The sequence below is a fragment of the Fundulus heteroclitus genome, chromosome 1, assembly GCF_011125445.2.
Source record: "Fundulus heteroclitus isolate FHET01 chromosome 1, MU-UCD_Fhet_4.1, whole genome shotgun sequence".
In the NCBI taxonomy this organism is placed as follows: Eukaryota; Metazoa; Chordata; class Actinopteri; order Cyprinodontiformes; family Fundulidae; genus Fundulus; species Fundulus heteroclitus.
Window position 1 is genome coordinate 14,837,253 of NC_046361.1, and position 26,408 is coordinate 14,863,660.

The window sequence follows — 26,408 nt, forward strand, 5'->3', positions numbered from 1 at the left end:
TCACAAATAAGTAGAATTTTGAGAAAACAATTCTAGCTTTAGTGTACTGTAGTTTCACATAAATGATTGGTGGTTTTTTTTTTAAACATGTTTTATAAATCTAAACTTAAAAAAAAAAATCTAGAATCCATGTCGAGGAATCAAGCTCCACCAGCTTACATGTTGTGGTTTTCATGTTGGTCTTAATCCAAGCTGATCAGGATGGCATTATGCATTCAAAATGTTCCTTTTAAGTTTAAGGAAGTACATTTGAAACTGTGTTTAAACGAATCTCAGTTCAGGGTAAAACAACCCAGTTCAGATTGTGTTTTTTAACAGCTCAAGTTGAAAAAAAAAAAGCTCTTTGGTTTTAAGTACCAAATAGCAAACTTGATCCGGTAATACCAACTTTGTCATCATTAGCCTGCTGTGTTGTAAAGCCATATCTTCTTACAATCAAACATCTCTAATGACTGGACATCACAATAAGAAGAGCTGCAACAGGAACATAAGTCTTTTTTTTCTCTCCAAACGTTTATGTGACCCTCTGATAGAATGACGCTCTGGGTGGCGTGCCAAATCCCCCACATCAAAAACCACAGATGGATTATTAGAACAATTTAGATACAAATGAAACAAATTTGGTTTATAATAAAAAGATAACTTGTATTCCCCATCAAAACCCTATTCTATCACCAGCCACATAAAAGTGGAAGCAGCATATTTGTTATATCTATACAATGAATCTCCATAAAAAGAGTGACTAAAAAAATGTCAGTGTAATGACATCATGACAGAAGTAAAGCAGTGATGAGCAGAATTTCACTTACAGAGAGCTCCACAGGTGCTCTAAGGTGCCTCCCTCCTCAACAACAGTGGACTGGGACATCTTAAAGGATGGGCAGTCTGGTGACGCACAGATCGCTCTGCAAGCCACAAATATCTATGATTAAGTTTGTTTTATGGATGCTGAATATTTACACTGATATCTGAGTATATAAACATAAACAATACAGAAATAAAAATAATTTTAACATTTAAATATCCAAACTAGTGTGTGGTCCCTTTTAACAGCAAGGTTCTCAAATGATGGTAAAAATACAAATGGTGTTACTTGGTCTGCAAGGACTGGACAATATAGAAAAAAACATCTCAATAAAATAAAAATCATACTGCTCGATATTGATAATTGTTAAAAAAAATCAAAACATATTTAAAGTGCAGCCCTGGCCATTTTATGCTGTTGCTTGATGACCTATTTTTCTTAGAAAAATTACACACAAACACTGCATTCAAATTCATCCCTTATTCAACCAACTTTTTACCAAAACTGTAAGTTTTTAAAAAAGAAAAAAAGAATGCGTGCTCTCTGAACTCTTTAAAGGGGCAGAGCATTCCTGGGTCTGTGTTTATCATTGGTTGAGAGGATGTAATGACTGTAGTACATGATAGACTAGAATGCAAATGGAAGGAAAACTGTTTATGAACCCTTTTTTTCTATCGCACCACACGTCTGCAGATTGCTATATATTGTTATTGAGTCATTGTCCCCAATAACAGCAGACATCAAGAGACATTTTAGTAGGAGTTGTTGGCGACATGAAAGCAAACTAATTAACTAATGTAAAGCTTAGATGCGTAGATTAGCTAAAAACATGAAATTTTCATGCATATCAGTCTTTGCTTCATCATAAACTTCTTGAAACAGAAGTTTGGTGGAGAACATGTCAAGAACTTTATTATATACAAACTGAGGTGTAGACAGTGAACCAGGAACAAGTGCTGAGGGTTCCTGGGGTCCAATTACCTCAGAAGTCAGAATTTGTGTTTAGATATGACATCAAGCCCAACTAAATTGTGTTACAGATCGGGATTCAAAAACTATTTGGGTTTGCTAACTGATATGCTCAGCAACCAGGCTGACAAGGTATTTATTTGAACTTTTAAATGCATCAGCAAAATGTTTACCAAAAGACGTTATACAATGTGAAAAAAAAAAAAAAAAACATATTCACACTTTGGCACATCTTTATCCCATCTGTGATTTAATGGGATAAAAATATTAACATTTTGTACATTTTCTTTTTGTAGCTGTTACCAAGTTGTTTAACCAAGGCAGCCATATTGGATTTTGGAGTGGGTTGGTCAGAAGCTTGGTCAGACTTTACCACATGTTTGAAAGCCATCCTCAAAGCAAAAGTGGAATACGTGGCAGTCCTGTTTCACTATTGTTGAGAGAATCCTAAGTTTCTCAATAAGTCTAACAAACCAAGATTTTATTTCAAAGAATCTGGAATATCTATAAAATATTTTAGTCCTTGACTGAGCCACCTATGTCATGTGTTTTAACCCATAAAAATGATTGTGTTTTCAACAACAATATAAACAATATAAAGCTTTCACCAATCACAAACATGTTCAGGTTTGTCCAGTCTAAGTATTTTAGATTTTGAACGAGAGGATTAAATACAGTCTGGATTCCTTAACAAGAAACTAGGTGACCATATAATTTAGCTCCAATTAATTGAACATTTGAATTAGAAACCAACTACTGTGAACTTGAGCAGCATGTTGAGGAAGGCCTTATTTTCTTAGGTCTTTCTCAGTGGACCATACAGACATACGCCCCATTAACCTGACATCACAACAGAGCATTTATTGGTGAACCTTTTTTGCCACCCCCAAAAAACAGTTACTTATATAAACCATTATTAGCATGACTAATGAGAGTAATGCTGTGCTACTATTGTATTTTTAAATGGCTGTTTGTAGTCTACGGTGGTGCATGAATAACGTATATAGAAAGTTTTAAAAGCAGTAAACTAGAGGAAGGGGTGCAACACACACGGGAACATACAATCAGGCCCTCATTCAAGTGTGATTGCACTTATGTTGTCCCAGCAAGGTGCCACTGGGTACCAGGGGACCACAGCGAGTCCAGGCCTGCCTGGCTTATTCCGAGGGGAAGCCTCCTCCTCTGTCTCTGAAATCCACATCCTCCTGTCCTCTATTAATATAACGACTCCATCACACACACTCGGCGCAAAACCCTACGCAGCTTCACCAAAGCACTCCAGGTGGTCCTGAACAGATTTGGATCACACCGAACCAAACTATGCACTGACGTTTTATTTTTTAGCGCTATTTCGCCTTTATTATGTGAAAAAAAATTACGCGGCTCACCTATTAGTTCATTGAGTTAGAATAGTTTCCTGCGCGTTAAAGACGCAAACAAAGAGCAGGCTTACCGCAATCGATGATGACTTGGTGTCTCGACTTTCCGTTTAGTCTCCAGTTTGTATTGGCAGAAAATGATCGCAGTTATTATAACCTGAAATTCTGACGGACATCGTGGGTCGTGAAAGTTTATTGAAAGCAGCGCAGCAGCGTCACGTCTCCTTAGAAACCCCCCCAGTGCAGTTATGTGGGACTGCGCAAGACAAAAAAATAAAGACGCTGGATCTGGAAAATGCATACAGGGCCAAAAAGCCTAAATACATCCTTAATCTTATTGATTTAGCAAATTCTACGATTTTTTTTTTTAAAAAGCGGCAAAAGAACTCTCTGTACAGAACAGAGGGCCTTTCACTTTGATCTGTAGCAACATAATCGATTGAAGATACGCAACTCAGTAAACATCTGCGTGGATGGCTGAACTAAAAAAAAAAAAAAGTATATTTTTCCCCTATATCATGAGATCATTCAACGGAATACGGTGAGAAAGTCTGAATTGCAGATAGACTGCAGCAGCTGGATGGCTGCAGGTTCCCGCTGTTCCTGCAGAAACTGCCGCCGCAGAAACAAACACAGACCCCAGGTCAGATTGTCGGTAAGAGCAGGTGGTTTGAAAAAAAAAAAAAATGTTAGAGAAGGGCGAAACGACGCTCGTTTACAAAAATAATTAGCTATAGGCAGTAGTATTCATGTTTGTGTTTTTAAGCTATATATATATATATATATATATATATATATATATATATATATATATATATATATATATATATATATATATATATATCTATATATATATATATATATATATATATATATATATATATATATCTATATATATATATATATCTATATATATATATGCGTGTGCCTATGAGTGTAGTTTGAAGTAATAGGTAAAACGCTGTCCTTAATTGTGCAAACGTCACACCATGTCGTCTCTTTGTGCATATTTTGCGTCAATCATTTAAATTAAACTTTGTCCGTAAAAAAAATTCTGTAAAAATGTTGACCGGTCTCTTTGCGTTTTCACTCCACGGTTACAGCGACCATGACAACAAACTATACAAGCACATTGTCTTCCCAAGGGCCATTTAGTGCAAAGCGAAAAAAAAAAATCCCAGTCTCAGATGAGAAGAAATTAAATTTAAAAATTGTATTAGACACCATCCTGATAGGCCCTGGTGACTTATCTTTCTTTGGAGAATTAGATGCGCTGTTCAGGGTGATGTGCTCATGTTTGATATCATTAATAAGTCAATTGTTTTATCATATTTGGCCGCTAAACGCCAGCTATTAGTTTATGTGAACTCTGTAAATGATTTTAACCAAGGCCAAGATATAAAAAAACAGGCTCTCGATTTTCTTTTTTTTTTCTTTTCAAATCCCACATTTAACCGAAACGAATCCATATTACTTGATGTGTGACGTTTGACAAAATCTGACCTGTGTTTATTTGCTCTAACAATAAGCAGTAAACTAGGCAATAGTAATGCACGATATGGAGTCCTAATCAACAGTTATCATCAGCGCAATAATTTGAAACAGTATAAGTATAATCTTAACCAGCTTTCCAGAAGTCCGTTTATACATATATATATATATATAAATTTTAAACGATCTAAACAAATGCTGAAATATGAGGAAATAACAGGCCTACCTGAAGGTTACTCTTATTCCGATCCAAGCACCCAGGAAAGATGTTGCACCGATCACCTGTCTGTTTATCGAGCATGCCAAGAAAGTGACCCTCCATAAAAAATCGCAGCATGGAAAAAGCAAACAAACAAAACATATATTGACCGAAAACAGCTGTGATAAGAGAGGGACACCTTCATTGACTTTTCAGAGAAGCACTGGAGACTGGAGGAAAACTGATTTGCATCCTCTTCAGAGAAGTGATGGCTTTACTGATCGAGATCCGACGAGAAGGAGGTGAAGCGTCTTTTTTTGCGCTGAGGGAAGCAGAGAGGCGGTATAGCGCGGTTTGGCCGCACACAAGCGGGAAAAAACCCTCGTCAGTTCCTAAGTAAACACAGATTAATGTCCCTCTCAGAATATAAACATATTGGTTGAATATTCTATTGCAAAAAGGAATTAATGAAACAGTTTAAAATGCAATAAACATAAATTAGACCTAATTATTATAGGCCCGCGGGCTATAATACACTGTTAAATCATTACTTGGAAGTATTATATTAAAATTTATTTGCCAGTTAGGGAAAAAATAACACTTTTGTCAATGCGTTTCTTTTAACTTGATACACGCGGGCAGATTCTGACAATGGGGCGGCAAAAATAAAAACAAAACAAACAAAAAACGAAGACAGAGGATATTGAACTACCCTTCCCAGAAGGCGATACGGTGGAGGCGGACGCTGATTGGGCGCTACTCGGGTGACGTTTTACGTTCAAAGAAACGAACCCAACAACAGTCGGATTAATAATGTGAACCCAACGCTTCCACACGAAGAAAAATAAATAAATAAAGATGGAATAAACACAAGCTTCTCTGGATGGCTTGTAGAGGTCTGTGCATCTGGCGTTTTGTTAAAGGAAGGGACGCTGCTGATGTCAGGAGTAAGTGTCGCTTCAACATTTGAGACGGTTTGCTCACACGGCAACCGCTAAGTAGAGCTACATGCTAGCAGCGAACGAGCCCAGTTACAGCTAGTTTAGCAGAAGCTTCTAATGGCTTATGTTTGCAGTTCACGCCTCCGTGTCTGTTTTAGTGGGTTGTGAACAAATGGAACTTTATCCAAACAAAGAAAAAACGGTATTACTAACGAGGTTGATGCTGTTATCTAGTCGAAATAACATGTTTAGCTTTTAGTGTCAGTGCTGACGGATGTTATGTTCAGAAACTACGTCGTTTCAGTTTATGTGTGAACGCGGTTGCAATTTTACTGATTTGGGTCATTTTGAGTGGAAAACTTTAAGCTGCTTGATGGGTTAAGTGTAATATTTTGATAGGCGTGTGGCGCCATCAAGCGGCAACACTAGAACACTACAATGGTTAAATCGGTTGATGATGTAAAGACACATTTTTTGTGTACGCTTTCAAGACTGAATGCAAACTCTGTGTTCTCTTTATAGGAGCAATCGTGGGCGCAAAATGAATTTCTCCGAGGTCTTTAAGCAATCCAACCAGCTTTGTAAGGTTTCACCTAATGGCAAATATTTGGTAAGCCTTTGAACTGATTGCTTTTATTTTTTCACTAATGTTTGCTATGGCAGAAATATCATGTTATACGTAGGGTCTTTTATAGGGATGCACCAATCAGCCTTTTTCTGGCAGATGTCGATTTCCAATTTTCTTTGAACTCTGACTCGCTGAAACTTATTTTGACTGATTCCTGTATTTTCACCAAGAGATAAGATCAGAAATAAATACCTTTATTGTCCCACCATGGGACATTCAGACATGATGGTGGCCAAATACAAGCTAATGTAAAGTTAGGTTCAAAAGTAAACAGAATGAAATCAGAAAGGGAAAAAAGAAAATATTGCAATTCCAAAAAAAAAAAAAAAATAAATAAATAAATAAATATATATATATATATATATATATATATATATATATATATATATATATATATATATATATATATATATATATATTTCAGATAAAATGCAATATTTCAGTTAAATAGAGGAAATACAGCAGCTATTTACAGAACGATGTCAGGAAAACTATGCAGTATGCACGATTTTGCAAGCAAACATCTCAGAGTAGCTAAAGCGTCTGGAAATGGACATTAGCATCTGAGAGACAGTAAATGATTCTTGATCAGCCGCTAGCACGTTTGTTAACACTCATTAAGCCTGTTGGGAGCAGGAACCAAGGAACGTAAAATACGCAGGAGAAATTTGGCTGCAGGTTCCTTGATAATATGGGTGGTAGTTTTGAATCCAACGGATAATAGAGGAATTACAAGATGATGCATCAAGTTGTATGTCCCTGACCTTTATCTGGTTTATCAAAGTTCTTAGTTTTGTCCAGTTTAATGAATAAAAAAATTAACCAATATATTCTTTTTCAGTGTTTGATGTGCCGATCAAGACAATACTGTCTTGATTCTGACTTCTGGCCAGTCGATTGTTGCACCTCTGGTATTATAGGCCAATTCTTCTACAACTTTTTCCTTTTTTCTGCTTCCCAGGCTACCTGCGTACAATACAGACTGGTGGTGAGAGATGTTAGCACTCTGCAGATCCTGCAGCTCTACACCTGTCTGGATCAAATATCCCACATGGAGTGGTCCTCTGACTCTCTATTCATCCTGTGTGCTATGTACAAGCGGGGGCTGGTACAGGTAAGAGATACAGGTATAAAGTGAGATCTGGATTTTAGTTTAGACGTTTAATGGTGCTTTGATATGCTTTTGTACATGAAAAATGTATATATATACTTAAAAAAAAATCATAGTAAGTGGTTCCCAAAGTTTGGGCTGGGGTCTTGAGATCAAACGTCAAACTCATAAGAAATGCTAAAAATAAAAGCATATCTATGCTTTACGTTATATAACAGACAAAAACATTACCAGCAAATAGATTGGAACTATGTGGTCAATGATGGTGTTTGGTTTATTTTACCTTTTTATACGGTCTTAAATCACTGTCGCCATCATTTTGTGGAAAAAGTTTTGGCAACCACTGCTCTAGGCTTCCTTGAGTATTATTATAAACAGGTTTATAATAACCGACATGGGAATTCTGTTCATATTAGAAGTTATTCTAATATGAATATAACTGATATCACTCTTCATAAAAGGTATTTTTTTGCCAAACTCCCCAGGGCTTTCAGCTTGACACCCAAAATCTGACAGCTCCCAAAAAGCTGTGGTACATTTTACTTCAAAGTGTGAATAAACATTCTTTTGCTAAGATCCATTTTTTTTGGGTGATATGATTATTCTCTATTTTACAATGTTTGTATAAAAGGGATCAATTCTTTTCTAGTTTATTTAAATTGTACTTGGAGAACTATAAAGTGTATGATTTTTGGCAAACCTCTTCAGGGGTTTGTCTCTTAAAAAAAAAAAAACTTAAGGTAAGATTTAAAGTTATGCACTGAGAAAGCCCAGCTTTTATTGAGTCTTAGATTTGTAGCATTAACTATACATTTGCCTTAATATGTTGAATGAATAAACTGTATTTCTCACATATCATTCAAGGACTCCAGTCTTATGCTTTAAGTATCTTTTTTTTTTTAGATTGGATTGTGTGAAAGTAAGATAAATGTTTATGTATGATATTCATTAACAAAAAAACAGTAATCAGTGGAATCGGTAACAACGTCTTTAACCAACGTCTTAAAGGAACCCATTTCTGGTGGAAACATGTTCTCAGCTCTCTCTGTAGTTAGTGTCATGCCTAATCCAGTGCAAGCATCTTACCTTTGATAAGGTATCCAGTGCCAGTCTTTCATGGTTTCTGACTCTTGCGCTTCTTTCAAAGTGTAAAATCAAGTTTTATAAAGTTACAGGGCTGTGTTTGAGAATGTCATCAATAACTGCTGACGGTTATTCTTTTTGTCATCGTCCTCCTCGGTCCGGCTACTTCTTCAGGTGTGGTCTCTGGAGCAGCCGGAGTGGCACTGCAAGATTGACGAGGGCTCAATCGGGCTGGTCTCCTCGCGCTGGAGTCCGGACGGACGTCACATTCTCAACACCACCGAGTTCCATGTAAGTGTGAAGGTATCTTGCGTCTAATGCGAGTGTTTTTATGCGTGTGGTTGTTTGGTTTCAACTGTTGCTGGCTCGAGAGGAAGGGGAGACCTGAAAATAGCCAGACACCAGAGCTTTCCTTGAATGCCTGTACACCCCCGGCCCCCACCTGCTGCATGTATTCAGCCTGATTTCATTCCTCCCCTCCTGTTAGCGTCCTGTCATACATGGATCCCAAGTACCTCAAACACATGGGTGAAACGTGTGCGTGCACTTTGTTACAGTCCTAGCAAGCAAGTTCCTTTAATAAGCTTAGAACAAATAGTGAAACCATTTAAAACGGACACAAAGAAAGGGCCACACAAACCTCTGTATACTTCACATTTTAAAGAAAGGATTTTATGAAATTGAGTCGACAGGATGGAAGCATGAAGATGAAAGATTGTTTTCTTCTGTAAATCTTTGAGAATTCTTGAACATGGACACGTTGGCAAGAGTTTGGATGCTTGCAAAGAGTTAAAAAGCTGTTTCTGTCTCAAATATTTGCTTATCTAAGCGTCTTGTGGAATAGGTTTCATTCAAAAACAAAATTTGTCCTCAAAAAGTTGCATGTATAAACAAAACTTTTAGATATAGTGGAAATATCAGTTGAGAAAAGACATTAAAGCTAAGTAGGATTTTCTAAAGATTATTAACTACAGCAGGATTGTTAAATCTCACTCTTCTAGAGTAGGACTGAATCTTGTCTTCTGTTTCTCACTCTACTCCTTAAAATCTGATTCCAGTAAAGAAAGCGTCTCCGCTCAAAGCAAAATTCCATTCAATTCAATTCAATTTTATTTATGTAGCGCCAATTCAAGATACATGTAATCTCAATGCACTTTACAAAGTCAAACTTAATCAAATTATATAGATTGGTCAAAAAGTGTCCCATCTATAGATATACATATATAGAGAGAGATATAGATAAAGCCTACAGTTTATGATGAGCCTTTCTAAACTCTGGCAGTGTGAGCTTTTTACTGTTAACTAGTTAATAGGCAGCTAATGTTCCAAAGTACAAGTGTACAGCTGTTGACACCTGATTGAATATAACCACAACTTTGTGGTCACATTGATTTTTAGATTGATCAAAACCTATTTTTCACTACTGCTTGACCCAACCTTCCTCATCAAAGGATCAAGATGATGCTTCAAGGTTTGTTCATCAAACAGGAAATTCTTTATCATCTGTTTCAAACAGTAAAAAGTAGATACATTAAAAATCCAAACATAGGGGCAATATTGGTATACTTTTACACCCAGATGATTGTGGACATGAACCGCGTAAATATTGATGAAAGAAGTTATCTCAACCATACCATTCCAGTCAACAAGCTTTAAACGAAACAACAATGTGGGGTCACACACATCCACAGTGTGTTTATAGCGTGAATCAACTGGACATCTAGACTGCATAAAAAAGGAACAAAATAAACATCTTGAACCACTAAAAAACACAGGGTCGTTTTTTAAGTGTGAATTTGTGAATCTTTAGACATCTTAGATATTAGGATGACAAATCTAGTGCTGTTTATTTGTGCCACACATTTCTGATCCAAAACTTCATTCATCTGGCTTAAAAAAATAAAAAAATAAAATAAAACTTCTGACCGCACCTTCATCCTCGTCTCACTCAAAGCTCCAATTATGCCGTTCTTGCTTGTAACTACACTCAAACAGTCAAACGTCTAAATGCAAACAAAGGAAAACATGCTTGACCTTTGTGTATGCTAGAGTTAGAATTCAATATTTTCTTTTTAGAGATGAAGAAAATAACAAGAGGACACCTTTTGCTTGACAAACATTCAGCATACTCCTGAAGGAAACAATCTGAAACTAAGTGTGAAAATAATGTAATAATAGCAACAATATGATATTTAACGCTCATGTTTTTACATAGTATGGGTGCTTATTTAAATACTTGTTTCTCGATATGTTTAATTCTAGTCCCCTAAATGCTTGGAACTGGCTTGATTTATCTTTATCTTTACTCGGAAGCCGATGTGATCGACCAGCATGAACCGTTCAGCAGAAGTTGGACACAGCCAAACCTAAGAGCGATTAGGTTTGGATATCTTGAGTTTTGAATCAAGGCTTAACATATCGTTTACAATCATATGCGACACTTGCTTAACTTGCTCGGCTGCCAAAAACAACTCAGTCAGCAGGTGTCGATTGTGCCCTGTGGAATTTAGCAGAACTACACCCAGACTAATAAAGACGTGTTTAGTTCTTTTCTGTGCATCCTGATTTCTTTTTTTATGTATGGAGCCCACAGCAAGCATGTGTTTATAAAGGGTGAGAAAACACAGCAGCTATGCTCGGGCCATGTGGAATATGACAGGGCAGCATGGTAGGCCACGTCTGTCACGCTGAACCTGACTCCAGGACTCGGTTGACAGGTGTTACGAAGTCCGTCTGGTCTGGAGAAAGGGTGCAGGGAGTGCACGTGTCTGGGGTCTGACCGCTTTGTGTCTGTTTGGCTCTTCCAAGAAACCAAACAGCAGTGGATGGAAAGATGCCACCCCTAACAAAGAAGAGCACAGATTAGGTCTTAGATGTGCTTACATCCATGATATGTTTTAATTAGAGATGCACCTATCTGGCTTTATTTATGGTCAATATACGTTTCTTATTGTTTTTCATGAATTTGACCTTTAGGTACAGATATGTTGTTTTGTGTGAGAACTCATGTGTGTAAACTCTCTTGTACTTTAATGAATAATGGGTGTTGTACTCAACACCCATTTAAATAAATAAATAACTAAATAAATATGAAGGTTGTAGTTTTGGATCAAATGGAAAATTAAGGAAGTGAAAGTTGATTTCCATTTATGCATCAGAAAATGTCCTCAGCTTTTTTCTTATTTTTGCTAAACTTAAACCAATTGACACAATAAAAAAAAACACTTCCAGACTATAAGCGTGTGAGTTTTAGGTTGTGATTCTCTTGATAAATGGGGGAAAAAAGTATTTTAAATTCAGGAATCAGTGAAAAAAAATAATTTTTCCCCTTATGTTTATATTGAGTTTGCCTTTCTGAACTGGATGATCTTGATCATTGGCCGGTTGATTTGTGCACCACTAACTTTAGACCATGTGTGCTTTATGATCATAACGGCTGCACTAATACTTCTATGCAGTCTGGAAAAAAACGCGTTGATATTTAAAGTATTTTCCAACGTTAGAAAGGTACGGGAAAAAACAAAACAGTATTTCCAGTCCATCCATCTGTTTGTCCATTTATTTATCTTCTTCACACTGTGGAATATTCAACAGGTCCTGGTTCATAAAATTAGCTAAAAGTGGTCAGAAAACCTGTATTTTTTGAGTCTGGAAAAGTTTGGACAACATGCAGGAAAAATGTGCAGAAACCTGTGCTCCACTGCTAGAAATCTTTACTCAGCTTACTGTCATGGTGAGAGAGACCGATGAACAGGTACAAATTAGTAAATGCTTTTTGTTACTATTTGACTACTAAAATCACCATGATTGATGGAATTGAGAGGTAAAACTGTTCTACATTTTTGAATCTTTTTTTTTTTTTTCCTTCTGTCAGACCAACAGGGCGTACAGAATATGGACCCGGATATTTTTCAAATGGTTTGTAACTTGGAAGGATTTATACAATTCTTCATTTTGATACTCTTAACCTTAATAATAACAATAATAATACATTTTATTTGTATAGCGCTTTTTAAAAACTCAGACACTTTACAAGAAACAAGTGAAATTATAAAAAGGACAGTTAAGTACATCAAACAATATAAAAGAAGAAAAAAAAACACTTAAAATGTACTTAAACTACACAGAAATGGACAGCATAAAAACAGAACAAAATTTCGGTGTCACTGTTTGTAAATGCATGCTGTTAATTAGTGTAAAGAAAACATTCTTTTTTGTTTTTTAACATTCTGCTAATTCCCTACTGTTACAAACAAATGATCCTTGCGTCACCAAAATGCGCTTAATATAATCTGTATGATCGGTGCAATGGCGTCCAGATTGCGGTGTTCCTTCAACCTTCAGTGGGAAAGAAGCAAAAGGAGTCGGCTCAACGCTCCCTTAGCATGCTGCTGTGCCGTAGGAAACTGCAAAAACAGACAATTATTTAGACTTTGCCAAGCAGCCCACTGAACTTACCTTCACCCCGACTCAGGATTTCATTAACGCAGCGGCAGGCCGGTGTTCGTGTCGAGCTTAAATTTCAGCTCCCCTCATAAACAGCCTGCTATATTAACTTGTTTAGTGACAGCTGCCTGAGCTCAGCATCATGCCTTTGTGTAAGTGTTTGTCCGTCTATGTGCCGTTAAATCTGCTTAGTTGACTGCCCTGTTTTTTTTTTTTTTCACTTTTAACCTTCACCTAAATGCCCCCTGATTTTTATTCATTTACTTTCAATACATGATCACTTTTACCCCAACGTGGCAGCAACGATGTTGAAATGTCGTTCCCTAAAGGCACAGGATGAGCACACAACAAAGTTTTACTAGAAAGTAACTGCTAAAACCCTCGCATTAGTCTATCGGGACATGCCTGTTAATCACGCTTAACCAATGAAGGGGTGATAAACCCAGGGTGGAAAAAAAATGGAGCCAAGGGCGGGCGTAAGGGTATCTTCTTTTAGGATTTGTCGGGATCAGATTTGCTGGGGCGTTTTTTGGCACGTCCGGCTGAAGCGTTACTTACATATAGCATTGTTGGCAATGCTGCTACTGTAAGCTGTCGTTGTAGGCAGCTGATGCAGCGCAGCGCGGGACAATAAGTCGCCCATACCTTTTGTAGCCACCGTAGGCCCTTATTCCTTGGTACAACCATGAGACGGTAACAGGAGATACGGGCTATATTGGTTTGAGATGGGTTTTTTTATGCGGAATGGCCTCCGCCTAATCCTGTGTTGACAGACAGGGTTATATAGCACCAGGTGAACTTTCCCCGTTCTCCAGCGCTCACACAGTCATGCAATAAAAACGGATGGCAGATTTTATTGCATATTTTCTTCACTAACTACTTTCTTACCAAGTTTTCTGTTTTAGTCGCATGATGTTCGACCAGGGTAACAACGAAACGTCTGACACTTCCCAAATCCCATTTTACCCATCAGAAAGCTGCTCCTCAGGACTGACGGTCCTTCATTTTAACTCGAGCCTTACCGACTCTTGTTCTATTTGCATTCCCCCCCGCCAGGCAAAGCATCTCCCACCTATTTTGCTCACACACACATTTTTCCTCGCCAGTTTAAAGTTACACTCTGTTCTGGTCCAGATCCCTCTGCATCGCATACGCGGTGGGCTCAAGGCATTTAAGCGTAAGCATGTGGGTGTTTGAGCGCTGTTGACTCTGGTTGTTATGGCAGCTTAACTGAGGGGGAAGTCCGGCGAGTCTGCAGTGAGATGTTATTGCGGGGTCTACACAGCTGGCTGTCCAAACGGGCTGACTAAACAGTAGGTTCAACACTTCAGGCCGTTTTGGTGACAGGTTTACCCCCCCCGTTCAAATGTCTGACTGAATACTGGGATAAAAGGGTACCCACTTCCACTAGTTCAACCCTGCACATTCTGAAAATAAAAGCACTAAAAGTAGGAATATTGTGGTGATTTGACCCTCTTACTAAGTAAAATTGCTCTTTAATTAATCCTAATTTAGCTCACACCTCATTATTCTATGGCACTGGCGTTCTTGGTAGATTATCAAGAGAAATGGTATAAATTAGACAGCTAAATATTTAATCCAAGCTATTCCCATTCTCTATTTTGTATTTGCCGCATAGTATTATTATTTGAGGCTTCAAATAGATTTTATATTGCCAAAGAAATAATGATGGCACAAGGTTGCAATCACATGTTAAAGTTTGATTAAAAACTGATTATTCAAGTCGTTTTGTTTTTGTATAACCATTAACTGTTGCCAAAAATGTATCTGAACACGCATAAAAAGCTTTTTTTTTTAATCTAATTTATATTATTTTTGAGAAACGGCACTAATTCTACCTGGAATTTGTTGTTTAGTTTTAGTTAAAACCAGTTTATGATCGGTGCAGACTACAGAAACACGCAGATTATGTACCACTGTCCCAGGAGCTTTGCAGTTCTCCATGTTAAATGGTAATTATAGATGATCTCTGCTTTTATACAACCTACTTAAACACATTTTTAAGTTGTGCTCAGAGTACCACCCCCCGTCCCCTTTTTTTGTCATTGATCTTGCTGAACTGAGAACGGTGGGTATTTGAGGGTCTGTTGTCAGAGCCGACCGTTAACACGTGGTTTCTTTGTCGTGCCGACTTGTGGTCACGTAGTTTTTCTTCGCTGCTGCTTTGCGTTCGTCAGTCTGCACGCCACCCGCCAACTACACAACTGTTAATTTGTCACACTTGTAGCAGACGTGTCTAACATTAAACCGTGGGACAGACTGAGCCAGTTTCCTGCTACGTGTTGAGCGATTGTTTATCGCTGATCACACTACTTTAAATAATAATACCTGTTGGCTTCTGTTACCCTTGAATTACTGCTGAGGGAGACAACTTGCCATAGATTTGATAAATACATGGTTCTCAATGTTTTTGTCTCTTTTTAGATATGAATTAAGCGAGAACATGCTTGACTCTTGTGTGGATTACCATACCAAGACCCGCTGCTACTGTCTGTACCAAGTGTACGCACAGAAGCTGCTAAACTGGCATTTCAGTACTCTGCCCCCACAACATGGAACAATTTACAAAAAGACTGGAAATTAAAGGACCTGGTTCCAATTTAAACTCTTGCTCAAAGGTTTGGAAATGAAATCCAGGGTTTGTAAATGTTTTTAAATAGTCTTATGAAATTGTCTGTAATGCACTGAATTGTTGTGATCTGTGCCACTGTCTTGGTCAGGACGCCCTTGAAAAAGAGATTAGTAATCTCAATGGGACTTTCCTGGTTAAATAAAGGTTAAATTCAAAAAATAAAAACATTATGTCTATACCAATGTGTTCCGATTTTGCTTTTCTTGCGAAACTATAATTCAAATCATCAAACAAACTTTTTTCGATTACCGTATTTATAATTTTGCTTCAACACAAAAGGGCATTTTCATTAAGAGCGCATTCAGGAGGTGTTAAATGAAGCAAGAACATCACAAAAAGCATTTTAGAAAAATATTCTGTTGACTTATGACACTTATGAGGAGGGTGTGTGTCTAGTTCTAGCTGGTGAAAACTAGCATTGTCGCCGTTTTCAGAAATGGCGACATCATACCAAGAGTCTTAACATGGCGTGGTATGCTCTGTCGCTCCTGGACCTGGATAATGGGCTTTGATTGCTGGGGGCGTTCTGCTCTCTAACAAAAGTCCTGAAGGAGAATGTTCGGCTGTCATGCTTTGACCTTAAGCTCAAGCACGCCCGGGTGATGTCGCAGTTCAAACACACGAGCAAGTCCTTCTCTGAATGGCATAAAAAGAAAGACATTTTGAGAGTTAATGTTGAAACATGTCTAATTTAGATTAAACCAGCTGCTTATGCTCCAAAGCGCTCCGGTGTAATAGAATAAAAACAATTCTAGATAAAAGAGACAAAACTCAGTGACAGTGATGTAAAATACTAATAGCCAGTTATTTATTGTATATGTTTAATGGCAGTTGTTTCCGCCGTTGTTGGAAGAACCAGGTATTAGGTTTAGGGGGCAATCGGGTTTTCACGTTACCTGACTCCGCCAGATAGATTTGCTCCGCATATCCATCTGGAAACCTTCCGTTGAAGTAATTTTGGGAAGGGGTGAAAATACTGGTTAGCTGATTGGCCTATGTTGGTGATAGACAAGCCAAATAAACCAATCAGATTCGTCGTCGCTCTGTTACGAGCGACAACGAAAACACAACCACAAGCCAAGCTACTCTTGCTGCTGCAGGTAAAGGCTCGTTAGCTCAGCAAAGAAATACTCTGTAATCCCGATAAAACTTGCTCGATAGCCACGCTAACGCTAGTTTCATCGGCTGAAGCCGCCATGTTCTTTAGACTGAACTGTCGCGCTTCCCGTTGCGTCACACCTCAACCCGCCTCAAAGCCAACGCTGATTGGACGTTCGTTTGGTGAACTGCTCCAAATTTTCTTTAACGGAAAGTAGCCAGACTGATCTGCGAGTGAAACCTTGAAAGCTCGCGAGATCAGGATGGTCTCACGAGGCTAGTTTTCACATAGGGCCAGGTCTGTTTGGAAACCTTTTTCTCTTTATTCAATAAATCAGGATTTGAAAGCTGTAGTTTTCCCCACTTAGGGTGTTGTTGTCTGGAAATAAAATGTATTTGTTAGTCTGAAACATTTCCACACAAAAACAGAAGCAATTGGTAAGTGAGCAAATGGTAAATGATAGACCCGTCTTGAGCTGCAGCCGCTTCTGTCTGTGGCCTGTTGGACATAACATTCTGCAGGTCTTTTCTCATTTAAAGAGCCGACTGTGAATTGTGATCATTTCCCCTATATAACGGTTTAGGAGAGACGGATTTGGTCAAAATCTAAAAAAAATCTTTTTGCATTCTCTGGAGTATGTTTTCACTGAAACCAACTCTTTTCTTTTTTTTTTCCGTTGCTGTTGCTGCGACAGCTGAGAATTACCGTCTGGTCCCTCTGCACGAAAGCCGTGTCTTACATCAAGTATCCCAAAGCATGTCAGAAGGGTGAGTATGGGAGTGGTATTATGAATGTTTACAGTATGTACTACTAGAGTACCTGAGGACAGGGTCAGCTGAGTCCCTTGACATGCCTCATTAATCAGCTGCTGCTCTTTACCTTGTGGCAAACCCCGGGATATGGCCGAAGTACGGCCGTCACCGGTGACAGCTGTGCACCCTCTTCAGTGAATGGGGCATGCTCCTCATAACGGGCCTGTCAGCAACCACTGGATATATGATTGTCTCGGTCTCTACTCATTTTCCACATGCAATCCTATGCCCCTTTACAATCCGTTTATCTTCGGCGCTGTCATATAAATGATTTGGCCGCGGTAGTCGCATGCCGCAGACTTGACGGTGCCAAAGAATCGGATAATTACGTTGCGTGAAGCCCAGAACTCCTCGAGGTTATTTATTCAGTTAAAAGCATTGGCCTCTGCTGCTGTTCCGATCGGTGCGTTGAAATTGTTTTTTATTAAGAGGAAAATGTTTTTCAGCATTAATTAGTTTTTTGGAGTATTGGATATACTTCAAATAAAAAATTTTTTTGGTCTATGAATAAATTATTAAAAAATATTCTATATTTGGGATTAAAGGATGTTGTTTTTACTGGTACACTGTCAGTCTAAGCAGATGTAGTATTATTAGACTAAGAAAACCTGATATTCTGTTTACTGCAGCTGTTTCAGTGAACTATTGTTAAACTTTCAACACAAATTGATTTTTTTGTTGTTGTTGTTGTTGTTGTTGCTGCTGTAAATCAGAGGCATCCGATTATAACAACTGAAAGAACGCTCCGAGGCCCCCTCTCCCTCCTGACGCACTTTTGAACCCGATCAAAGTTTAAAAATAATTTTATTTCCAGGCAGGACAGTTATGCTGGTATTGTTTCACCTTATGACCTGTGCATTGCAACTTGGGGAGTGTCTGGCGCTCTGGAAGACTGCAGCTCGACCTGAATGTTGCAACTTAAAGGGACAGTTTAGGAGTTGAATGGAGTACTGGTGAGTGGTTAGTATACTGGCTGCAGAAGACAGCGGTCAGCGCGATCCCAGCTAGGAGACTCTCAGAAGAATATTGCTGCACATGAGTTGTGTGTGTGAGAGACGTCTCTTGAAATAAGACTTCCATTGACCAGCTTTCACCATCTGCTCTAACCCCACAGCCATGGATCCCGTGAAAAAAAAAAAGGTGAAAATGAAAGCAAGGGAAACATGCCTTTTTATTGGACGATAACTGTGGTAGCCATCTTATGAAGATGGAGAAGTTCAGTTTAGTTATAACACAAATCAATAGAAACACATTTACATTTAACTTGATAACCTGGAGTCTAATAGAAAGTTGTTTTTCTGAAGCAATTCCAAACTGTCAGGTTCATTTATTTATAATACTATGGGGACATTACTGCATGTCTTTTCTGGTTTTTAATAGGGTAGTAAGATGATAAATGGACTAAATCTATGCAGCGGTTTTCCAGTCATACTGACCCCTGCAAGGGCTTTACACTATAGCCACATTCACCCCGTCACTAATGTACACACATAATCTGATTCAGAGACTGGTTGGCAACTTAGGGTTAAGGATGAGGGTTGCTTTAAGTTAAGTCTTACACCCCTGTAGGTAATCAATGCTCCAGAATAGCCTAACTAAACATTTAATAATGTTGAATACATAGTTGGTTGGCAAGCTAAGCAAGACTGTTTTTTTGAACATGTCAAAAACTTCCACTGCTACAGGATTTACATAAATGCTAGTCAAATTTCAAGGCACTGACCCATTAATCAAAAAAACATTTCCTATTCTCTGGGAATATGATGAAGAGAACCATCTGTGAAGATCTAGACTGACTCATCTGGGCACGCAGGAGGCTTAAGACGGAAAGTCAAAATAAACTGATTTACCTTCTCATCATTTTGACTAATCCGCTTTCAACCAGATATTAACGTTCACCGTATTAAAAAGAAAACATCAATTTCTTTCCTTAGGATTAAAATTTCTATGTGCTAAATTCACATTAAAGAGAGAAAATCTTTTTAAATTTCTTAAAATTCAGAGCCTTTCATCCATTTAATTAGTATTCAGTAGAATTGCCTTTTAAATGGTGTTAATGGTGTCAAACGTTTTAAGCATCCCACAACAAAATTCTCAAATTCCTGAATTTTGGCCGATTCCTTCTGCCAGAACTAGTTTGTGGGCAGCAGCATGTACTCTCACACACCTTTTCAGCTCTGTGTTGGACGGAGATCAATGCGTATCATAAACCATCTGGGCTTACCTGAAAGCAATATAAACGTTTCCTAAAAATCTAATTATTATGGTTTGTCATACATAGAAATAATCTTAAATGTCCTGAAATGGGGGTAAAAAAACATATTTAGTTGTTAAAAGTGGATGTTTCAAAAAAGAAGAAAAAAACAAAAGATTTTTTTATTTTCATACAATCCATTAAATGTCTGGTTTCAACTAGTATCTGAACACTTAGGGTTGCAAACTTCATTGATCCATAAAAATAAAAAATAGATTAAAAGGAAACCATGACATCGTGGCAGAAATAACACACCCTGTCTTGAAGTAGCTGGACACTGAATTCATCAAACTTACATAAATGCTCCATGCAGAATGGGAGCAGAGGAGCTAGAAGGCAACACATAAAATTCAAAGATATGACTAAACTAGTTGTTCCACAAAATCCAGCCTTTCATTTTCTCATGTTGAGACCTCCCCTAAATGTGTTTAAAATCCATGACAAGATAGGAAACAGCAAAGAGACCTCCAGTGGAACCCGACTCAAACTCTGTCTTAACCAATTAGGGTTGGTGGACATGAACACGACCCCTAAAGTGGTTGGAGGTAAACACCCGTCAGAGGAAAAAGAACGTCCACATTGGAACAAAACGGTTTACATTTATCAAGAGTACGAGATATCTGTGAGCAGAAGGTGCTCCAGCTTCTAGGCTGGTAGCGACTTAAGTGAAGACGACATGAACATGGTGACTTTTCGGTGTTAATTACTTAACGTTTCGTTTTTAAAGCCTTTGTGGTTTTCACATACCATTAAAGTCTGATGCTGAAGATTAAACTGCTTCTTGGCTGTTTTGTTGCACCGTTTTAAGAAGACAGTAAGAATGAGCCTATCTGACTTTGTTGCTCTTTCACCCCCAGGAATAGACTTCAGCAGAGATGGACGCTATATGGCCTTAGCCGAGCGCCGTGATTGCAAAGACTATGTTAGTATATTTGTATGTGACGACTGGCATTTACTCAGGGTAAGTAGGACGCTGCTTTTGGATTGAGCTTTGAGAGAATGATAAAACTATATGTTGACAGAGCCATGGATCATCCCTGAATCATTAGTTCTTCACTAACGGTGTCCTCTGCAGCTGCAGGATGATGTCTGTGTCTGATCAACAGAGTTGATCAAAGTCACTTCACTTCCTTCTTCCACAGACTTTCTTTTGTAGGAAAGTAGATGCTAAACTTTGAATGGGAGGCGGTGCAACCTCTGGGGAATTCAATGTAGTAACAGCTCAAAATAAGCAAACATAAGTTCTATAAGCTTGAAAATAATGAAAGACAAGGAGATCTGTTATGAGATAGGTGCTGATTGGTAAATTATATATAAAAATCAAAGGGACCAACTTGCTTCAGTCTGTCTTCGCAGAAGTTGACAAACTACCCCAGCAATAGGTTGGAGGGTTTATATCTGAACATGTAACAACTTCATACCATGTTTGCTGGTGATCTGTATAATATGATTGAACTTGATTTTGTAAAGTGCCTTGAGATGACATGTTTCATGATTTGGCGCTATATAAATAAAATTGAATTAAATAAAATTCAATTGAATTGAATCTAATTATAACTAAGATTCAAAATGTATTTTCTACAATATTAACTTTTATAAAACAATGGGCAGATTGCAGATATAACAACAGCTACTCAGTAACGTAATAGTATAGTTTAATTTAAATAATCAAATGCAGACAATGACTTAAGAAATTAAGACGTTCCCAGGAAATTCAGTAAGGTTTGCCGTTTATTTACAAGAATACCTAAGGACCAAAAACTCACAAAACACATTGATTTGCTTGTTTTATGCCAAACATCACAGAAGCTTCACCAACTCCCATTCAAAAAGAAAGAAAACATATGAATTAGTGAAGCACATGTGTTTTTTTCTGTTTGGTGGTTGGCACTGAATGCCTGTGTGTTTGTGTGGATGTGTCCATTGCCTAAATAGGTAAAGGAGCCCCAACCATGAATTTGGATCCTCCACATTAATGAGGACACATCCGCTCCACTCACACGACTCACATTCTTGAGCTGTGTTTGAGAAAACACTCGCTGACAAACAAGCCACTATAGCTCAGGTTAAGCCTAAAACTATTAATACCTCAGCAGAATTTAAAAATAATAATAATCTTTCTAAGAATTTTTTTTTTCTGATTGAAAATGGGCAAGCATCTCTCAAAAGATAATAATGTAAAATGAGTACAGCATTAATGAAAAGGAAGAAAAAAAAGTGTTTTTGTTTATATTTTATACAAAGAAAATAGCTTGGAAATAATTATTTATACCCTTATTATTAATCAATGTGAACTCTTGGTTTTATGGGATTGGAGGGAATATAACTTGTTATAATTACAGACCATCTTGTTTCCTATCTCCACCGGTATTTTAGCTGTTTATGTTGAGGTTAACGGGCCTCTTTGCCATCACCCTAATCTTTAGCTGCCTCCACAGATCCTCTGCTAGTTTCAAGTTGGGACTTTAAAATGTTAGTATTACTTCCAATCAGAAAAAACATGTTGGTAAAAATGAATGGTTACTGATTTCTAAATCTGCCATAGGTTTGACTAATTCTGGGCTTAGTGTGTTCATTACGATTTCAAACATTCCTGAGATCAATTAACGGATTCCTGTACAGGTAATGTAATGCAGTTTGGAGCTGGACACATTAATGTCATGTTCAGTGTAGCAGTTTTATGAACTGAATAGTTGGGGAGGAAAAAGTGTTCTTTGTGACGGTTCTCTTAGAATAGCAGCTTCACTGAAACGTTGGCTCGATGTCGTTAGACCGTTTGGAAAACTTCCTTTGCACAACTTTTTCTGCAGATACTTTTCTAAATCTGTGGGTATTAAAAAAGGTTCCCTCTTTGCATAATCAATTTTGCTCATTTGGTTTTTGGCAGAAATTCTTTAATTGTCTTAAGTGTTTTACTTTCTTTTCTCAGTTTTATAAGATTTTTCTGCACAAGTTTGTTGTTCCAATGATGCATTTAATTTAGTTTTTTTTTTTTTTTACAGCATTTCGAGACTGAAACACAAGACCTTGCAGGATTGGAGTGGTCTCCCAATGGCTGTGTGCTAGCAGCGTGGGACAGCTGTCTAGAGGTCTGCTGTTTTCTTTGTAGACTAAACATTTAGCATCTGAAAACAAAGGATCTGTAGTAATGAATATGAACCTTCTTTGCTTAAATGAATTAAAAAAGGAAAAATCAGCTAAATGTTTTTCTTTTTAAAGCGGCTGAATGAAGTTCAGCTGTGAAGTTATTTCTCTCGGCTACATTTTCCAGTGAACAAATCTTGATTGAACCAAGAATCTGAGCCCATCTTTGGTTAATGTCCCTGTGTGTATTGGATTACACATATTTCACATTTTCAACTTGTATATATTTCTGTCTTTTAAATTGCTAAGCGTTAATAGGATTTTCATTTTGTTTAGTTCTTTTAATGCTGAGTTTTTCCCTTTCTACATTAATGTATGCTTCATTTTGTCTGTGTCTACATCTTGTGTTGCGGTATGTGCTGTAAATGAGAAGATCAGCTGGTGAAACTAAACTAAAATAGTTTATTTTAAATACTAAATTACTTATTTAAAAAACAGGGGACTGGTGGCCTAGAGGTTAGAGCAGTGCGCTTCCGGTTCGATCCCTGCAGACTGCCACTGTGGGCCCCTGAGCAGGAGCCTTAGTTTGCTCCCCGGGCGCTGTGATAGCGGCCCACTGCTCCCTAAGGGATGGGTTAAATGCAGAAGACACATTTTTTTGGAATGGACAATTGCAATGACAAATTGAAGAAGATTCCTTTCTTCTAATAGTTTTTTTATTTAAAAGAAAAAAAGAGCTGCTAAATTTTATAAACAATTGGATGGCTGTTACCAGCGTCCACAGCGATGATGCAAGAAAGTGTGTTACTGAAGTTTGTTACCTGTCCAGTAAATTACAGCTTAGTGCTCTGGTGACTCTGGCACTGAACATCCCTTCTATTTGGTAACACTCACAATACGAACGAGTGATGATTAGACGAGTCAGGATAATCTACGTACTCCTACACGATTTCCTCCAGATGTTGACAGAGACAGAAAAACCTTCAGGGTAGCAAATGTTGTGTACCAGCTGCAAAAACACCCATCTTTGCCCGTACCAGAGTAAACAAGTGTGCTTCTTCTCTGCAGTACAAGGTTTTGCTGTACTCCCTGGACGGCCGATTGCTGTCGACCTACTGTGCCTATGAGTGGTCACTGGGTGTGAAGTCTGTGTCCTGGAGCCCCAGCAGCCAGTTCCTGGCCATCGGCAGCTATGATGAGAAAGTATAGAGAAAGCCTTTGACCACGGTGCGCGCAAAGGTTAACGTGTGCAAAGATTTTCCAGTAACTATTTCTGCCATTTGTCAGGTGCGCATCCTCAATCACATCACATGGAAGAAAATTGTGCAGTTTGAGCACCCTGCGGCCCTGGACAACACAAAAGCTGTGAGTACTGTTCAGCTCTCGGGATGAATGTTGTACTTTAGTTTTCTTTTTAAAGCTTACGTCTTACATCCTGTACCCATAGACTGTGTATAAGGAAGTGGAACGAAGGCCCGCCGTGGTCAGCGATGAGTTGTCGCTACACGACGTCACGATGGGCTCCACTCTTTTCAACACACAGAGCAAATGTACGGCAGCAGTACTGCTTTTCAAAACAACATCGGGTTAAAGCGAGCTCCCAAGCAAGCGCGCGTGTCTTTGTTTACAAAGTCTGCGTTTGTTGTTTCGGCCTCGTCCAGATGAGATCTGCACCCTGCCTGTCCAGATTCCCGCGGTCAAGCCGGACCCAGACAGAGCCAACCCTAAAATAGGTGTGTCCGTTATGGCGTTCAGCTCAGACAGTCGCTACCTCGCAACCAAAAATGGTAAGTATCGACGGTTGTTGCTTTTAACTTAACGGTGACCCCAGTAAACTGAAATGCATTTATAGCTTCCACATTTATCCGTCTTATCGCATTTAACCCTTTTAACCCTCTTAGTATTTTAACGGCATTCTAGACGGAGAGTGGCTGTGGATGTTTCTAAGCATTTCTGTCCCCGTAGACAACATGGCCACCGCTGTTTGGGTGTGGGACATGCAGAGGATGAGCCTGGAGGCGGTGCTGGAGCACACGTCAGCCGTACGCTGCTTTGCGTGGGACCCCCGTCGGCCTCGGCTGGCCCTGTGTGCCGGAAACAGCAAACTTTATCTCTGGTCCCCGGGAGGCTGCGTTTCTGTTCAGGTTCCTGCTGAAGGTAGCGTCCTTGAATTCAATTCAATTCAATTTTATTTATATAGCGCCAATTCATGAAGCATGTCATCTCAAGGCACTTTACAAAGTCAAATTCAATCAGATTATACAGATTGGGTCAGATTATACAGATTGGTCAAAAAATGTCCTATATAAGGAAACCAGTTGATTGCTTCAAAGTCCTGACAAGCAGCATTCACTCCTGGAGAAGCGTAGAGCCACAGGGAGAGTCATCTGCATTGTCCATGGCTTTGCAGCAATCCCTCATACTGAGCAAGCACGAAGCGACAGTGGAAAGAAAAACTCCCCTTTAACGGGAAGGAAAACCTCCGGCAGAACCGGGCTCAGTATGAACGGTCATCTGCCTCGACCGACTGGGGGTTACAGAAGACAGAACAGAGACACAACAAGACAGACAAAAAAGTACAGAAGCACACATTGATCTAGTAATCTGTTCTACATTAGATGGTAGTAGAAGGTGATCTGCCTTCTCTGGATGAGATCTTATTATTTAAAATGTCAGTTTGTTGGTTTGAGCTAATTATTAGCATTGTGTCAGCGTGGAATGCCACATCCTCTAAGCAGACATGCACAGTATGAACTTTGCAGATAATATATTTTTCTCTTTGACAAGCATTTGTTTTGGCCCCCACTGATGAGTTCATTTCTCCTCAGACATCTTTGTGTACAGGTTTAGTGATTGCTCATCCCTCTTTTTGGCCCTTCAGGTGGTTTTCAGGTCCAGTCCCTGAACTGGCACTGCAGCGGAGACTCTGTGATCCTGCTTGGGAAAGAGCAGCTTTGCTTGTGCTACATGGACACTGACCCGGAAGAAAAGTAAAAGTTCACCGCACGTCACTGAATAGTTCGTTCAGGTTTAATTATGTCCTCGAAGACCAGTGGAAGCACTCTGGACATCTCTAATGCTGGATTATAGCTGCTTAAAAAACCCCAAAAAATCTTGAAAACTTGAAGACATTCCTACTCCTTTAAGAAAAATAAAACGCTTTAAAAAAAAACTATTTAGATACTGAGGCACTAGTTTTTCAGCACTGTGAAAACAATTGTTTTAGCCTTAAACTATTTGTGTATGCGTTTCTTTGAAAGTTTTTGGTTATTCTAAATAAAGTTTTTTTTTAAATAATGAATTCAACCTTCCTTACTGTGATGGATCAGCTTATTCTGTAATGTGTCATTTCTTTATGAGCTTTGCATGTCACAAACTGCCCCGTCTTTAACTCGCTAATCACATACAAGGTAATAGTTCTTCCTATTTAAAAGCCAAACGGAAATGGCTAAAA

The 26,408-nt window shown here is 38.5% G+C and overlaps 2 protein-coding genes across 3 annotated transcripts in view; one reads left to right on the forward strand and one right to left on the reverse strand.

Moving 5' to 3' along the window:
* The window catches only part of tp73 (tumor protein p73), a 35,463-nt gene extending 26,691 nt beyond the window's left edge, over positions 1 to 8,772 (reverse strand). The window contains exons 1-2 of one of the 2 annotated variants that reach the window (XM_036136051.1): positions 8,610 to 8,772; positions 810 to 905 (exon numbers count right to left, since the gene is read on the reverse strand). In XM_036136051.1, the coding sequence (XP_035991944.1) occupies positions 810 to 905; positions 8,610 to 8,641 (128 nt within the window). In that variant the 5' untranslated portion in view covers positions 8,642 to 8,772. Of the gene's footprint in view, positions 1 to 809; positions 906 to 4,870; positions 4,979 to 8,609 lie in introns of those variants that run through there. The other variant, XM_036136054.1, reaches the window with a different exon arrangement.
* wrap73 (WD repeat containing, antisense to TP73) lies at positions 5,613 to 26,255 on the forward strand. Its single transcript, XM_036136073.1, has 13 exons — positions 5,613 to 5,790; positions 6,307 to 6,394; positions 7,374 to 7,526; positions 8,781 to 8,897; positions 17,499 to 17,571; positions 20,728 to 20,831; positions 22,873 to 22,959; positions 24,023 to 24,157; positions 24,242 to 24,319; positions 24,402 to 24,504; positions 24,616 to 24,741; positions 24,920 to 25,111; positions 25,836 to 26,255. The coding sequence occupies exons 2-13, from the start codon at positions 6,326 to 6,328 to the stop codon at positions 25,946 to 25,948; spliced, it is 1,350 nt and encodes a 449-aa protein (XP_035991966.1). The 5' UTR covers positions 5,613 to 5,790; positions 6,307 to 6,325; the 3' UTR covers positions 25,949 to 26,255.
* Positions 26,256 to 26,408: the final 153 nt, after the last annotated feature.